Source organism: Laetiporus sulphureus, assembly GCF_001632365.1.
Source record: "Laetiporus sulphureus 93-53 unplaced genomic scaffold LAESUscaffold_25, whole genome shotgun sequence".
NCBI lineage: Eukaryota > Fungi > Basidiomycota > Agaricomycetes > Polyporales > Laetiporaceae > Laetiporus > Laetiporus sulphureus.
Genome location: NW_024468534.1, coordinates 32,863 through 50,947, shown reverse-complemented (window position 1 = coordinate 50,947; position 18,085 = coordinate 32,863). Strand labels below are relative to the sequence as shown.

Genomic DNA, 18,085 nt, shown 5'->3' with positions numbered 1-18,085 from the left:
AAGTACACCATAGTTAGGGTACCCAGGGTCCACCACTACATGTATATAAGCACATGAGGATCTAAGGGAAGACCTTAGATTCATTCAACTATTGTATGCGGCCAGCAGGCCAGCTCCCCCCTTTCACCTTTTGTGCAAGGCCATGCATTGGAGCTTTGCCTTGATTGCTGATTGTATGTCACTGTGCGTGTCCTCAGCCTAGCCCTTGTGGCAGGCTTTTCCAGGTTAGCCTTAGGGCAACCTTTTTATGTGGATCATTTGTGCAGGTCACACAAGCAGACTTGCCCTTAATTGGGTTAAGTGCTTTGTGCTTTGTGACAGGACCATATAGCAGTGAGATGATCAGTGAAATGAAATTCGACTTGCCAGGAGGTGGTCGCTCGCTCACGCATCCAGTACCTGGTCAACGTTAAGGTGGGTAGGACACTATTGGATAGGGACATGCCTGCCTTAGCAAGACGGTCTGCCACTTCATTTCCCAGTACATCCCTGTGCCCAGGTACCCAAAGCAAAGAAAGTTGTAAATGAGGATGGCACTCCATGATGGGAGCAAGAAGTGCCCAAAAGTGAATAAAAAAAGGCTGGCTGTTATGCGGGCTCAGTGACAGAATGTTGGAAAGGGTGGCACGGTTGTCTGCACAGAGGTATATGTGCATGATCATGGGGTAGGACACCAGAAAACTGACAAAGCGGCTGATGACCGCTGCTATAGTGCAGAGTTTGGCATCGTGAACCTCTGCCTGGTGGCCCAAGCCCCAGGCCCACTCATACTTGACCACACCCTGATGAATGATGCATGCACCTGCACCTGCTCTCCAGTTTTTAGAGGCTGCATCAGGTTGGGCAACTTGAGAGCCATCAGTGAACACCCACAGGGCATGAGGGGAAGAAATAGATGAGTGCATAGTGGAATAGAAAAAAGTACAGAGATAGTCAGCTGAATCATCCTTGGTGGGTGACGGTGATGCGTCTGTGGTGCTCCTGGCCTCGTGCTACTCCAACACTAATCTGGGGTCCACTTGTGTGGGGTGTATGTGGGAGATGACTTTGGCGAGGGTTTGCTGTGAGCTGGTTTAGTTTCTTGAAGCTACTGGCAATAGGGATGGTAATTGAATTGGTAATGAACTGGGATAGCATGCAGATGTGGCCAATAATCACTAGATCAGCAAATGACGGTGTGGGCAGCCAATATTGAGCCTTGAAAAAGGAATCAGGGTTGTGTGGGAAGAAAAGGCTGTATTTGGAAAGGGCTCCAAGCGTGGGACCATCAGACTTGATCGCAAATGTGTTTTGATCGCAGCGAGGTGGAGCAGAGCTGATCATATGTGGAATGCTGATCAGAGGCAGGCGGAGAAGCCCGACTAAGTCTGATGTGTGAAGATACTTGGGATGAAACCACTGTCTGAGGCTAGAAATGGCCTGGAGCTGATCGGGAATGCAATATTGTCACAAGAAGGCAGGTCGGACCTGATCGTATATGCATTTCTGATCGGAGGACGTCAGAGCACTGATGTCTAAGTCAATAAGAGTGAGACCTCAGATAGGTTCTGAGGAGTCCTGGAAACGTAGGGCTGAAAGGGGTAACATAGCGTGGGAGTGTGATGGGATATCTTCAGTTGCTAGGTGGGCTGGGCCTGATGATGTAATGATGATGAAGTGTGCTGGAATTGGAGCTGAGACTTAGCTGAAACTGCGAAAATGTGCCTAGTGACCATAGTTAAGGCAAGAGAAACAAGCTGCTGGCTGAGAGATGAAGTGCTGAGACATAAACTGTGAGCTAGGAGACTCGAGCTCCTCCCAATTTGATTGTTTTGGTATGTACATGTGATAGGCTTACATATATACCTCCCTAGCAGGCCACTGCTGAGAGTTTGCCTGCTTGGGTGATTAAACTAAGTATAGTAAGAGAAAGACTGAAACGAGTAAGACATCAGCTGAAACTTGTGACATAGTTGTGTTCCTGTTTGAGATACCGGATCTGACCATTAACCTGCATCAAACACGTTTCACTCATGTTGGCTTGGCTGGGCAGCCTTCGCACATCTTTGCCATGATGGCAGTACTTTGCCCCGGTCTTTTGGGTGTGTACTGCCTGATGCCGTTGCCACCACTAAGTTTGCCGAGCCCTTCTGGAGTTCAGAAGCATCGGTGCAGCTCCAGGATGGGAGAGCCTTTCCACAGCACTTCATTTTCACTGCTTTGTGGTAAATGACTCCTGCAGTGGCAATAGTACCGACCAGTTCATCACCTTGCTGGCATAACTTTGCCAAAATTGGGGTCCTCCTTGTGCTTCTGTTGGTCAGCCATTCTCGCTGCGCATCAGCAGGATGCAGATCTGAACCCTTGCACCCCAGGGATGTGCAGGTTTCCAAGAGGGTTGCAGTCATGGATCAAGGTGCATGGCCTGTTCAGGGAGTGCTTCCTCGAGTATGTCGACTGCACTAGTGCCATAGTGAACTGACATGGCAGGGTTGAGGAGTGAGAAGTTTGGTGGGTAAATGGCACAATTTGCTGCCAGGCACTGGATTACTGGGTGAGACATGAGGAGGGTGAGGAGGTGGGCAGCTGTGAGGCCATTGAGCTTGTCAAGCTGTTGCCGCAGTGGTAGGATGCTCGAAATGAGATTGAGGACGTGATGGGGTGTGGACCTCCAGGCACCCATGAACCACCTGAGCACATCATTTTGTACCCTTTCCAGGGGCTTAAAAAGGTGGTGTGGTCCCCGTGGGTTGTACCACATGGGGCTACCAAATGTGAGTATGGGAAGTACAGTGGTTAGGTAAAGTAAGCAGGCTTGCATGACTGTCATGCCACGCTGAGTGTTAGCAAGCATGCGGAAGGCAGCAACTCGGAATGAAGCCCTGGAAGCCATGACCCAGATGTGGTGCGTGAATGTAAGGTGACAGTCATATCAGATGCCGAGCCACTGGAGATATGAAGCAGGTTGAAGGTTGATGGTACGTTCCTCCCACTGGACCTGCAGTGAAGGGTTGACATCGAGAGAGCAATGGGGAGAGGTAAAGTGTATTAGCTCAGTTTTGGCCATGCCAATGGTGAGCCTGAGCTGGTGCAGGGTTCTGCCCACATGCAGCAGTGTTCACTGTATGGTAGCCGCATTCTCATTCAGGGAGGGAGAGACAATAAGCAACACAAAGTCATCAACATAGCCGGCAGAAGACTGCTGGGGATGCACAAATGGATTGAGGTTCACGTAAAGTGGAGAAGAATAAATAGTAGAAAGGATGGGTAATAGAGGTGAGCCTTGTGAAATGCCCAAAGCAGCAACTGGATATGATGGTCCCAGCTCTGAATTGAGCTTGGGCCATACCATGTGAGAAGAAAGAAAGGACATGGTCCAATGGACCTCATTGTCTGGAAAGCCCATCGAGAGCAAAGCAGAATGAAGAACATCATGTCAGATGTTATTATGATAGCCTTCGACATCCATGCAGAGAAGGATCATGGAGAAACTGTTCTCCCATGCTGTGCGAATGTGATGTGTGAGGACGAGACCAGCATCCATGACAGAATGCTGGCCCCACCCACCAAACTGTGACCCAGGCACAAGATTGTGCATACCAATCTAAAAGTTGAAGCGCGTGGAGACCACCTTCTCAAGGACCTTACTCAAGGTTTCCAAGAGTGCGATCGGGCGGTGGGCTTTGGGGACAGTGTAGTCAGCCTTGCCTGGTTTAGGTAGATACATGACTGCCACCACCCGCAGCATTGTGGGGAGATATCCCATGTGCAAGGAAGCAGAGAGGAAGGTAAAGAGCAGATCCTGTGTACCAGACTGCCATATGCATTTTAAAAGCTGCCAGGATGTGCCAGACACCCTGGGTGCAGAGTAATTTGAAGCTGCCTCTATGGCATTCGTCACTTCAGACAAAAGGAGGGGGTGGTCTGGCCTCGCTGTCAGAGGCACTGAAGTAAAAAGTGGAGGCAAATCAGGGAGTGGAGGAGAAGGAGGAAAATAGAATTGAGTGAGCAGACGTCCCACGTCTGATGGCAGCAAGCCCACTTCATCACCCAGTTGGATGACAGGCAGTGGGGGCATTTGCACTCCTTTGGTCCAGGAGGTGAGCTGTCAAGGGTTAGTGCGCTGTAGCTGAGCAACGGCCTCATGGGTCCAGTCTTTTCGGGCTTGTCAGATGACCAATGAGAGCATTAGTTTGGCAGCTCAGCGCTCATCATCAGTGTGGGCATTCTGGATGTGAGCACGCGCGATGTTGCATGCATCGTTTCACCAGAGTTGGGAGGCTCAGTGGGCATGCGTGCAGCATGAAAAAGCCTCACAACTAGCCATGGTCATTGCCTGCAGCAAGGCCTGGGCTCCAGCCTTGAGGTCATTGGTGGTGGAATAGGTGGATGGCAGCAGGGAGAGCGCAAGTTCTCGATTGAGGCACTGCTCCCATTCTTCACACTTGGATACATCAATTCTGAAACCTAGATCAATCTTGATTGGGTGGGTAGTGTGTGAGAGAACAGAGGTTAGCAGAGCATGATCAGACTCAAAAGGGGTGAGGGTGGCAGTGACCCCATGAACATGAAAGTGTTCACCAGAGGTTGTGCAGATGAGGTCTATGATTGTACCTGAGAGCAGGTTGCCATCGACCATTTGGATGGGTTGATCGAGGTCATTAAGTATCGCCAGCGATTCGCACTCAAGCTACTGGGTAAAGGTGGATGAGGCAGGTGAGAGTGGTCACATTGCATGACCCGTCCAGGACCAAAGGGGATGATGAAGGTTGAAATCACCTGCGACAAGGAGGTTCACCTTAGGTGGTAGGGGGAGGTTATATAGTATGGGTAGAACACAGTGCTGAGACTGTGGTCCCTCATTATAGCAATTAATGGCCAAGTAGGATAAGGTGAGGTCAAGACGTGACACAAAATGAACCATGACTAGGTCAGTGCGCATGGAGATATGATATGTGTCCAGAAGTGCATGCCGGACCAAGATGCTAGCCCGAAGTCATGGCAACACAGTGATTAAGTGAAAGTGAAAGACGTCCAGGCCATAGAGCTGAACATTAACGTGATCATAGATAGTAGCACCAGTCTCAGAACCATGGGGGGTATCGATCCCGATTTGCCCCCACCATGGCTCTTGAAGGAAATAGATATCATAAGAGGATGAGGAAATGAAACCGTGGATGCATGGATTAGATCGGGCCACATTCAAATGAGCGGTTGTGAGATTCATAAAGAAGGGTTTGTGTGTGAGATGGGAATGTGATAGTCTTTCCACACGGGGCATGTGGAGTCTGCAGTGCTGTGGCCATTGGTGCCACATACAATGCAGAATAAGTGCCCTGTCTCGTATTTTCTTTGAAGATGTTATGCTGTGGCGATGCTCATGGCCCCACCATCTTATTATTGCATGTGTTTCACCAAAATCATACATCTGTATCTGTACTCCATCTTCTGGGAACAGCAATGCCATCCAGATGCCAGTGACTTGCCTGAAGCTGTCAGAGCCATGGCAATGACATCCTTCTTGCCCTTCAGTAATTTCCATGCTACTTGTGCTTACCAGAGGCATGGATTGTCACTGAGCCTGGTGAAGATCTTCTTTCTTATCTCTTCTGGGGGCAGCAGTGCAGCATATTGTGGAGATGTGGCAATCATAGAATCAGAATAAGGCACTTCAGCACCTGAATGAAACATATTTGCCACCTTAACCCTAATCTAATTCTACAATCTCCGGCAAGCACCACTACTATATGGAGAAATATGATGCGATCACTCCGTTGTTTACAGATATTTTCTTGCAGCTGTCGTAGGGCATTGGGGGCAATTAAGATTGTGGAGTTTCAAAACTGTGTGATCGCATCATGATCGAACACATGGTAGTGATCGAAATGTGGCACAAAATCCCACCCTCAGTATGAAGGCTCCCTTAATGCTCAAAGAAAGGCTGTGGAGGAGCCTGATTATCATGATGCACCCTGCATATGTGATTTAATTAACCCCCAGTACACGCACTCATACCATGTTGCGTTGCCCGTGACATGGGCACGTCTGGCACCTGCTCTTCCACAACCCCATGCCCACTCTCCTGGACCTGCATCAGCTGTGAAATCACCCAACCAGTCTCCATCACTTCATTTCATTTATCTCCGCTACCTGTGCTTTCTCTGCTGCAGCCCTCATGCCCCCTGATTCTGGGTGATCAGGTTTTTCTTGCAGCACCCACTGCATGCCTCACTCAGTTCACTCTTAGTCTATGTGTCGACACTTCCTCACGTAGTCCTCTTTTGTATTTACCTCACTCAACCGCACATAGCACAGTATACAAATAAATGTATAAAAAAAGGCACATTACATGCAATAATCAATGAACGCAGCTCCGATTGAAGAAGTTTACGTTTAGCAGAGGACCCATCTACGTGCTGTGTGACACAATCTAGTATGTGCAACAAATCGAAGCATTTCTTCTCATCGTCAGATTCGGGCATTACATATTTACCATCTGCAGAACATGTGATCAGACTGTCCAATGCATCTCAGTTCAATGATAGAATCGACTCTGCAATGGAAGAGAAATTGATATATTCTGTTAGAAGGTAGCCACCACGAGAAGAGCACCGGATCTGCTCGTGATTGAACACAACAAAAGGAAAAAAGTAATCTGTCTGAAACTGCCTATCAGCATAAGATAATAAATGGTGGACGTGAGCCTTGCCATCGATGCGGGACCTCTGCAAAATGTTTTTGAATGCATCAAGACCATAAGAAAAAAGCCACGAAAACATACTTGGGAACAACCTCGGGTTGTGATATATATACTTTCAGGATCTGCTGAGTGACCAACCATGAGCACGCCTCCTCCATTTGAGAAGTAGCGCAATGCTGTGGCAATTCACATTTGATAAGACATTGTTGATATGTCAGCTGAAGACAAATCATGCATAACGAATGGACATGGACCTGAGGATGAACCTCGCTCATCATCAATTTCATGAACAGACATAGCTTCTGATGGAGTCATACCATCTGAAGGCCGATGAAAAACTGTGATGGGGGGCTCATTCTCAGCGTATTGCTGTAAGTTGAACATCAAAATCTCTATGTCCGCATAATCGCTGTGGTTCAGTTTCAGCCACTGAAGCACCGAGAGAACTGAACTGTGACGCACCATCAGAGGCATGCATTTAAAATCAGCCTCGACAGGTTTACAAGACCCAGTGAAGAGGATCGCGACGACATCGTCCATATCATCTCGCAGTGGAGGAAGTGCATTATACACCATATGAACCGGTTGTGTCACAGCACCGCTGGACAAGAGATCAACGAGACTAAAAAAGGATCAGTCACATGGAACGTGCTGCCCTGATCCCCTGATCCCAATAGTGGCTTGAGAGCTGAACACTCACTTGTTGGTGAAGCAAGCGTATGGAAGGGTGGAAAGATATATGCAGGAGCTTGTGAGCTTAGTAGGTGCTACAGTGGTAGATGAGGAGAAACAATCTGAAGTTTCATCCTCTACATGCTGGCCTTATATACGTGTACAGGAGCCTGATTACATAACCTTCATCATATCACTACTACAAAATAGATGATTGGCTATCTACGTATCTAGGCGACTAAGCTATACATGAAACAATAAGTGGGAAGATCTATCCGTAAGTAGAACAATAGGTGAGAAGATCAATGTTCTCCCGTAGCAATGGTGAGACAATTCATCCTATCATGGTAACGGCTATACCTTGAGCTGATTACCTAGACAATCCCGAACAATAGTCCTTGTTCCCTTTATTTCCAAATGGGTGCCTCTATTGTATCCTGGAATAGACAGGTCTGACCATATCATCCGCTGGTCTGGACCATAATATGTGATGTGGACTATCACCTGATCTCTACACGTCACGTCTGTGGCTGAGTGGCATGAGATATTGGTGAAGCACATGATCTGTGGCATGAGAAAAGTCACGTGCAGACTTTGTGGTGAAAATCTGTGATACCACCCCCCTCTCAAGGCTCATTGTCCTGAGGAGCCAAAACCTTTATTTTCTCTTTTTGTTGCTCGCAACGGTTGGTAGCTCCAGGAGGGAAGCCCTTCGGCATAATACTCGAAGATTATTTAGGCTATCCTGTCTCCTGGCTTGACCGAAAATACGAAATCCATTGTGTTAACCAGTACGACCTTGAGTTCTCCAGTGTAATCAGGGTCAACGACTCCTGTGCCCACGTCAATTCCTCATGCAGCCAGTCCGCTGTGTGGAGCTATTCGTGTATAGGTATGTTTAGGAGGGTCAATTGTGACTCCCATTCCTACCACAGCTCGTGAATGCGGAGGGCCTTCATGCGTTTCTGCTGCATAAAAATCCCATCCTGCTGCTTCATTTGAGGATTTTTTCGGTGATTTGACGTTATCTGTCATTTTATGATATAGGAAGAACTCGTCTGGGTGGTCAGACATGTTGAATCTGTGTGTGGATATTGGTGCAACTTCGTATGAGGATAGTTCGAAGTGTTTTCCACCAAATGTAACAACCCTGATTGGTGCTTTGGCTGCATGTGGGTGTTACAGTTTCAGCACTTCATGGTCATGTGACAGTTTACGTTGCACGTGACACTTACTATTTATGGTTCATAGGTCTTGTGGACATATTCTAGGGTTAGCAGTTTTTCGTTTTCATGATTTACTCACTCAGGTCATGCAAACAAGACCTTCGTGTTTCAGGTTTCTATTTCATATTATACTAACAAATAGCTCACCAATTACCTGGCTCGCAGCGGTTAGTATTTGTCTCGGTCTATTTCATTTACTCTATGAATAGCTGTAGGATACCCCTTGTACTAGTACCCCAGACTATAGGTCTGCGACTATATAAAGGGGCAGAGCAACAGCTGGAAGATAACCTCTTCCACTCTGAACGTTCTCAGTTCTAGAACCCTCATGCAATCGTACTCGCTCTCAAGAGGTAGTAAGCTCGTACACTTGCTAGAGTCAGAACAGTGAACCTAGTAACCTGCGGGTGAATGTGCAGTAACTGTAGTGGCCAAGGCCTAGCAAGGGTAGAGTGAGGACCTCACGGCTACATCATCTACTAGACATTGACAACACTATAAACCCTGCTAATAGTCTGCCTGACTATTGGAGGCATTAGGTATATTCTATATCTAAGCCTCTGTCAACGTTGTGGACTAGTATGTGTGAGAAAGCACACGTGGTTCTGAACGTTCTAGCAGGGAATGCTTCATAACATTTGAAAGAGGTTTTTCTACAGATCAACCTGTTGAGGTTTAGAACCACTTATGAGAAGTGGTGTCTACTTGGATGCTACAGAAAACCAAATCCATCAAGTCCTCAAACAGGGCTATCCAATTCTAGGGAACTCAGTGCATGCTGTGGCCTATACACCACTTGGAAAAACAGGGAGAACCACTCTGAAGTAGCTGTTGTGACAGTTCTTCACCCACGGAGGGAAAAACAGGGAGAACCACTCTGAAGTAGCTGTTGTGACAGTACTTTACCAGACAGGAGCATCTTATAGAAGCAGAACCTGGGTACTTGTTATGGCAAGGTACCTGCAAGAGGCAGTGTCGACTTGAGCCCCATCCTCACTGGAGGCACTGGGTATACAGAAGATGCTGGTAAAGGTCCACTGAAAGAATGCACCCAGACTTTGCCGAGGCCAGTTTTCAATCGAGAAAATGCAGATAGGAAGGATGATTGGTTATAGGACACCAAGCAGAGGAAATCAAAAGCCAGAATGACTGAGCGCTCAAACGGGAGTAGGCAGGAGTTCGAAGTGACTAGCTGGGCACTTTAAAAAGTGAGCACAGGATATCCGAGGTCTAGAAAAGAAGACTAGGACTCTGACTGGTTGACGCTACCAGGCAAATCAAAAAGTGTACATGATTGGTTAAGGGCCACCAAAGATCAAAAGGCAGGAGTGCGGAGTTTTTGTTACAGGAACGAACTCAAGCACTAGCGATTACTCGTGTGGTAATCCAGAAGAGAAGCCCTCATCTGAGGCACATGGTGAAGACATGCTAAAAGCCCTTCCCAGGAAAGGCAATTGAGGAATCTTAGGTCAAGACAAGATTCAAAACGTGGGCTGCACAGGAACCCGACCAAGTATCTGAGGAAGATACACCAGAAACACGACCGGTAACTTCTGACGAAGAAGTACCACAATTTACGATCAGTGACACCACCACAGAGGAGTTAACAGACCTCTACAAAAGAAAGTTGACAGAAGCGGTTCAACTTCGACTTCAATTCAGGCTAGGATGAGCCTACGAACCAACAGATCGTCCGAGGCTAGAGCAGCTCGAGGGTAAGATTGAAGAAATAAGACGAGTTTTTCGTGGAAGGGAAAACTTTGATGAAGAATCTCTATGAGGCTTCGACAAAGCAACAGAACTTCCACAAGGAGAAGCAATCCAAGTTGAACGACAGAAAGGGTGTTCACAGGAAACCAGTGGATTACAGCCAGTTAATCTCCTTGGAACAAGAGCAGTTCCGCTCGAGAGATCTATCTCGGATAGTACTGCTAGACCAGGTTCTCCAGAAATCACACACCTCAGAAGGGACCAGCCACCCCACCTACCCAATGCACCTGGAATCACACGTTCAGTTTCAACTGGATCAAGACCAACCGGTAGCTTTCAGTTCTCAGGAAGTATGGCTACACATGCACGATATGACCCGGCTCTCGGACCACCCGTCCATCTCGGAACCTGCACTGACATCATCTGGAATGAGTACCAACAAGCATTGGGACTCTACGCACAATATCAGGGAGCAATACCCAAGCAGCCAGTGGCACGGAAAAAGAAGATGGGAAAAATCAAGGAGTTTAAGGGAGACAAGCGAGAGTATGCATCGTTCCTCCGAAATGTGGAATGATACCTACAGGCAAATGCGGGAGTCTACAATGATGACTTCAGCAAAATTGCCTTCGTCCTCTCCCAAATCGACTCCTCATCCACAGTGGGAAAGTGGGCCAAGTTATGGGAAGCCAACCAAATGGCAAAACACAGCAATCTTGGAATGTACCAAGACTTCAAGATGACACTTATCGAAAAGTATGGAGGTGTCACAACCAAGGACCAAGCCTGGCAAGTACTTCTCGAAGGAAAGTACAGGCAGGACAAGCAAACCGTCGACGAGTATATCGGAAATCTCGATATCCTCTACCCATATGCCAAAATCGATGACGAATACGCCAAGCTCATCCACTTCAAGTGAGGCCTTAATGAGAAACTTGCAGAAAAAGTCTTCATCATCGAAAGTCCACCAACGACCTATGCAACAGCGTGCAAGGCCGCAAGAAAGGTCACAGACCTACAAGACATTCATAGCAGGAAGACAAATATCTTTAAGTTCATTTCAGGCTCTTCAGGAAGCAAAAGAAGGGCGGAGAAGGACCCTGATGACATGGACGTTGACTGGATCTCCCAAGAAACCCATCAGAAACGTTCTGTGGATGGACTCTGCTACAACTGCAGAAGATCAGGACACATCGCAGCACAATGCACAAGTCCAGAATATGATCCGGCACCAGATCGTTCAGGAAAGACAACTTCATATGCCAAGACCAAGACGTCCAATTCCAGGACGAAGAAATACTCCGGACCTGGCAGATGACGAAAGACTTCCAAGCTGACTAAATCTTACTCCAAGGGAACAGAGAAGAAACACCGACAAGTAAAAAGGGTTAAAGAAAGTAACTCAGAGGATAGCTCAGAGGAGTCAGAACAGGAAGAATCAGAGTCTGAATCATCAGACTCTGAAGAAGTATCCAAACAAGAAACAGTTGTTCACAGGGTATGAAGAACTCGCCCTGTCAAACCCAAAACAGTTCGCAAAGTCAGGCGAACCAAGAACAAATCTAGTGACTTGGAAGAAGAGTCATATGTGGTTCAAAGATTCATCCCCCAAAGAAGAACTTGCCAGGATACGACGGGAAGATGCACTTAAAATGCGAGGAGACTGTATTAAGAAATGCAACATGACGATGCCCCATCTCGATGATCTTCTGGAATTTGGAGACAATACAGACAGATATGAATATGCACGCCGATATCCACCACCCATGGAAAAAGATGATCCGGAGAGTTTTGGAATTGGATGCGCGTTGGGATCTCGTGGCATCCAAACAAAGAAATGGTCCCAGAGGAAGTAATCATATGAGGCGATATCAAACGAGGAAGCGAAATATACCTCAATATCATCTTTCAAGATTACAATGGCACAAGAATCCGAAGTATTCCAGCAAGAGCCTTAGTCAATTCTGGAGCAAAAGGAATATTCATCAATGAATCGTTTGTGAAGAAAGTAGGACTCCACCTTCTCAAATCACAGAAGGAAGTCAAGATTTGCAGTGTCGATGGAAGTCCCATCAACTCTACAAACCAACAGTTCAAAGGAACTGTTCATGCAGGAATGTACGAATGGAATGATGACTTCCTAGTCATCGACTTAGGAAAAGAAGATGTGATCATTGGCAATACGTGGCTCCATGATCACAACCCAATTATCAATTGGCAAACAGGTGAAGTCAAGGTCCATCAATATGTAGAAGATGTACTGGATGAGGAACCATGGCCTTTCAAGGACAGAAACACCATTCGTCTTCCAATCACCAAGAAGGAAAAAGACAAAGCCAAGCGAATCTTGAAAAGGATCGACTGGTCTAATGTCGACCCAGCACCAGACGAAGCAGGAACTGTTGATTCAGACCTCTTGCTTGCATACATAAAAGGAGCACTGTACTTGGAGGATCAGGAAATAGGAGAAAAAGAAGCTATTTTCACCTATCAACCTGATACTGGCTTACTTCAAGAAGTTATGCTCAAAGAAAAAGAACATCGCTCTGCTGGAGAAAGGAAGATGCAATATCTTGCACTGCAATGAATGAATCAAACATCAGTCAAGAAATGACTATGTTACCAGTGCAGAAAGTCGGGACATGAAGCGAATCAATGTCCAACGACAACTTCCAAAAAGGACCCTCACCGTATGCAGAAAGATGGTGATACCTTCTGGAAGGCATCAAACAAGGTGCAGGAACTCACACAAAAGAAAGCACTCGAGGAGAAGAAGAACTCCAAGAAGAATGTAACGATACCATCATATCTTTTCAAGTACAAATGGATCTTCGAAGAAAAGGCATGGGAATGGTTACCACCGCATAGATCGTATGATCACAACATAGACTTCAAGCTGGACTTTGTTCCTAAATGAGGAAAGGTCTATAACCTATCAAAGCCAGAAGAAGAAGCTATGAATGCCTTTATCGACGAAAACCTTGCAAAAGGATATATTTGTCCTTCACAATCCACAATGGCATCAACTTTCTTCTTTGTAGAAAAGAAAGACGGTGGGCTACGTCCATGCCAGAACTACCGCTATGCGAATGAAGGAACGATTACGGATGCCTATCCACTCCCACTTATATCGGACCTAATGGATCGACTCCGTCATGCCAAGTATTTCATGAAGCTTGACATTCGCGGAGCATACACCAATGTCCGAATTCATCAGGGAGATGAGTGGAAGGCTGCCTTCATCACCAAGCGTGGATTATTCGAACCCACAGTCATGTTCTTCGGAATGTGCAATGCACCGGCAATCTTTCAGTGAATGATGAATGAAATATTCGCAGAAGAAATCACTGAAAGATGGCTATTATGTTATCTGGATGATATCCTCATCCTTGCTGAAAGCGAAAAGGAGTTGGAAAAGAAGCTGGAACGAGTCATCAAAAAGATGGTCGATAATGACCTCTATCTCAAGCTGGAGAAATGTGTGTTCAAGACTACATGCACTGACTTCCTAGGACTAGTTCTCCTTCCAGGACGACTTCAAATGGATCCAGCAAAAGTCAATGGAATCATCAAATGGGAAGCCCCAACTGGCGTCAAAGGAGTATGCGCATTTCTAGGATTCGCCAACGTCTATCGAAAGTTCATTCAGAACTATTCTGAAATTGCAAGACCCTTAATTGACCTTACCAAGACTAAGGGTGGGAATGTGTTCCATTGGACAAGCAAAGAACAAGCCACTTTCAACTATCTCAAAAATGAGTTCAGCAAAGCACCAATACTGGTTATGCCAGACAAAGACAAGCCTTTTGTCATCGAAACTGATGCATCAGACTTTGCTACAGAAGCAGTCCTAATGCAGAATGATGATAATGGTGATCTCCATGCCTGCGCATATTATTCCAAGTCGCTCTCCGATCTGGAACAAAATTATCAAATCTATGATAAGGAGCTCCTAGGAATCATCCGCGCACTTAAAGAATGGAGACACTATCTCGACGGCACAAAGGAGCCATTCCTCATATGCACAGATCACAAAAATCTGACGTATTTTAGGCAACCACAGGATTTGAACCCAAGACAGCGAAGGTGGCAACTCTTCTTGTCTATGTTCAATTACAAGAGTGTCCATACTCCAGGACGACAAATGGTGCAAGCAGATGCACTTTCATGGTTGTCAGAATTAGACAATCGACAGGACAACAAGTCACCTGCAATTCTGCTACCAGAATCGATACAGATATGGCAGAACAAATCTGACAAGCATTAACAAAAGATCCATCGGTACTTGCGTACCAGGATGGCCTAATGAAAGAACTTCCAGTCCCACGAGGAATGACAAAGGATGACATCAAGGATGCTGACAATGGTCTAATCACCATCCATGGATGCGTATACATCCCAAATAATACAGCCTTGAAGAAGGAAATTGTTTGACGATACCATGAGGCTACTCCACATGGTCATCCAGGAATCTGGGTTATGCACCAATTAGTGCACAAAGACTTCTGGTGGCCATAAATGTATCGCTTCATCCAAAGCTACATCAATGGATGTGCCACATGTCAGCAGTCCAAAGCTGTTCGAAACAAGGTCAAAGTTCCACTACAGCCCATAGGCCCTTTGCCCAATGCACTACCCTTCAAGCAAGTTAGCGTGGATTTTATTACTGATCTACTGAAAAGCGAAGGCTTCAATTCAATAATGGTCATGGTAAACCATGGGCTTAGTAAGGGGGTAATTCTATGTCCCTGCAAGAAGACGATCACTGCTTCAGAAATCGCTGAGTTATTCAGACGACAAGTTTGGAAACGCTTCAGGCTACCCGACAAGATCATCTCTGATCATGGAACACAATTCACATCCAAAGTCTTTCAAGCACTGTGCACTGCCCGGAAGATCAAGTCGGCCATGAGCACAGCCTGCCATCCACAGACGGATGGTGAAATAGAACGAATGAATCAAGAATTGGAAACCTATCTCTGAATGTACTGTGCAGAGCAACCATATTGATCTGAAGCAGAGTTTGCACACAATCTCCATACTCATTCAGTGATGAAGAAGTTGCCATTTGAAATATATATGGTATGGCTACGAACCCTGAGGAATGCCAGAACTGTTCCCTCAGGACGAGATCCCCGACGTAGATGCAAGACTCAAACTTCTTAGTATGGTCTGCAAGGAGGCCACAGAAGGAATCATCAAGGCAAAAGCACGTGTATCCACCAGGATCAAAGAAGGATATCCGACGTTCAAGAAAGGAGACAAGGTTTGGCTGGAAGCCACCAATTTGAAAAGACCTTAGCAATCGAACAAGCTAGCGCTGAAGCGAGAAGGACCATTTAGGATCAAGGAGGTTCTGGGACCTCTCTCATTCAAGTTAGACCTTCCTGCAACATGGAAGATCCATCCATGTTCCATGCTGCACTTCTTATGCCATACCAGCAGACCAGCACACATGAGGATAGTTATTCAACACTGCCTCCAGATCATATCGAAGGAGAAGAAGAATTTGAAATCGAGTCTATAATGGGCCACCGACTACGGTGCAGCAAGAACGAATATCTGGTAAAATGGGCTGGATATCCACTCAGTGAAAGGTTGTGGGTAAAGGAGACGGAAATGGGTAATGCAAGTGAGCTGCTGAACGAGTATAAAAGGGAGCACAACTTGGCCTGAATCCTCAGTCCCAATGCCTGTGCAAAACCCCAACTATCTCGAATCCGCTATCACCACTCTCACCCATATCATCGAAGTTCTCGAAGATGTCGAATCACATTCCTCTCATGACCATCGCTACAGGTCTTTCAACAACTTGGAGTCTATCTCGCTATCAGAGGAGCTGGATTTGCCATTGAGGATCTTGCTGACTTTGACCATACCAACGTTGAATTCAACACGACCCATCCAAACCATGATGGACCATCTCATCCAGAGAGCAGATGACATCCATGAAGTCCACCTCCTGGATGACTTCAGGTCAACTCGACAACAGCCATATCTAACCCCTCGCCCCAACGGGCTAATCAGAATTTCTTACCCATTTCCATTCCAAATGGACAGGCCAAAGGTAACACTAGAGGACGACGTCGATATCGACCTAGATGAAACATGGGGAATGTTCATGAGAATGAATTACCCGATGTATCTAATGGAGGAACTTCACCTGCCCCAGCTAGAGCCAGATCGACACCAGACTATCCTAACAGCCATTTACGCCGGGCTTCCAGTGGGAATCCTCCCACCGTCGTACGCTCTAGATCATCTGCTACACTTTGATATCTTACCGGCAGCACTTTCATTCACTCTGGATGCATTCAGTGTCATACACAGTACCGTATCAAGGATAATGACAATACCAGCAGAAGAACATATGGGAATGGCAAATATTCACATCACAGACTGGTATGAAGAAGAGGAATGACTGCTCAGAGGTATAAGTAGCGGTCCTCCTTTCCCTCTACTGGACCATCGCCTCCTCCTACTTGAGTGGGAACTCTACGAGGAAATCTACCCTTGAGATAAAGAGAACTGCTTCACTCTACCACCTCCACCAATGTCGCTCAACATTTGTGTCACCACCACCGTCACTCGCAGCACATCAGAGCCAGGACTACTCCTAGACAATGATGGAGATGAACTACCACCTCCAACCAACCTTAGTGATGAAGCATTGGCCGACTCATGGAGGAGTGCACGTTGGAGAGATGATGAAGATGAGACAGGTCGTTGGATGATGAGAGGATCTTGGACGATGGGGAGAGCTTGGGGTGAAGATGATGAACAGGCAAGGAATGCCAATGATGAACAACCTGGCTACCCCCACCATGATGGTGCCACATACAACTACGTGGACTCACCCAAAAATGGATTGCAACCCACACCAGCCAACATCATCATTGAGCAGACAAGGTATGCTCGAATGGCCAAGTCTTCGAGCAACTCAGTGGCTGAACAAGTATCGCTCATCGCTCCAGACGTGGCATCACCCTATGATGTCTTCATCACCACACCACTAACATTTCTCATGAAATGCGATGGCCATCGTCTCTATGTCCATCACATGGGCACGGGTGACTTCGCCACCTTTCACGCCTTCGTCTTCACTTGAGATAACCAGAAGGTTGCCTGGCACCTCTACTCGGAAGACTCACCTCATCGTGTCTTCAGCCAATGGGTCACTCTTCTCTATCCACCACCCATTCCAGGCATGCACGATTGGCACCCAACACTCAACCGGACGTGCATCATTAGTGTTTGTTTTGCGGGCAAGGAAGAAGGCGTCAAGCAATACGAGGTCAAACTGATCAGGACGTTCTCCGATCAAGTCACTATGGAGATGCCAAGACACCTTGTGTCACAGTATTAAGTGGCAGCTTTCTTTTTGCACCATTAAAGTCCTCATTTGAGTGACGCCAACCTTCATATTGGTCTTGCAACGTGGATATTTGGACAAACAGCACAATGCCGCCACATACATCACGGACATGACTGTGTCTACCACATGACCACCAAGCGCCCATGATTCAGCCACCCAGTCACGTGACACTGGCCACTTGCCCTATTCGGAAGTTGTCAGGTGTTGGTCACGTGACACCAGGCCACTTGCCCAGAAAAGGAACCCATTGGACCATCAAGCTAGCAAGCACCCAATTCGCCACTCAAGATAGTGGCACCACTTTGCTGCCTAAACCAATAGGCAGATACCACAACAGAGGATCTCCCTACCAACTGGCATACAGTATAGCCAGGTACAGGATAGGCTAGATCTTCTCACAACCCTATCCAGATGAAGACTGAT

The 18,085-nt window shown here is 46.7% G+C and overlaps 1 protein-coding gene across 1 annotated transcript; it reads left to right on the top strand.

Moving 5' to 3' along the window:
* Positions 1-10,639: 10,639 nt before the first annotated feature.
* Positions 10,640-11,206, top strand: LAESUDRAFT_760057 (uncharacterized protein; the record flags this gene model as incomplete). Its single annotated transcript, XM_040912684.1, has 2 exons — positions 10,640-10,833; positions 10,906-11,206. The coding sequence occupies 2 exons, from the start codon at positions 10,640-10,642 to the stop codon at positions 11,204-11,206; spliced, it is 495 nt and encodes a 164-aa protein (XP_040763241.1).
* Between the last annotated feature and the right edge of the window lie 6,879 nt (positions 11,207-18,085).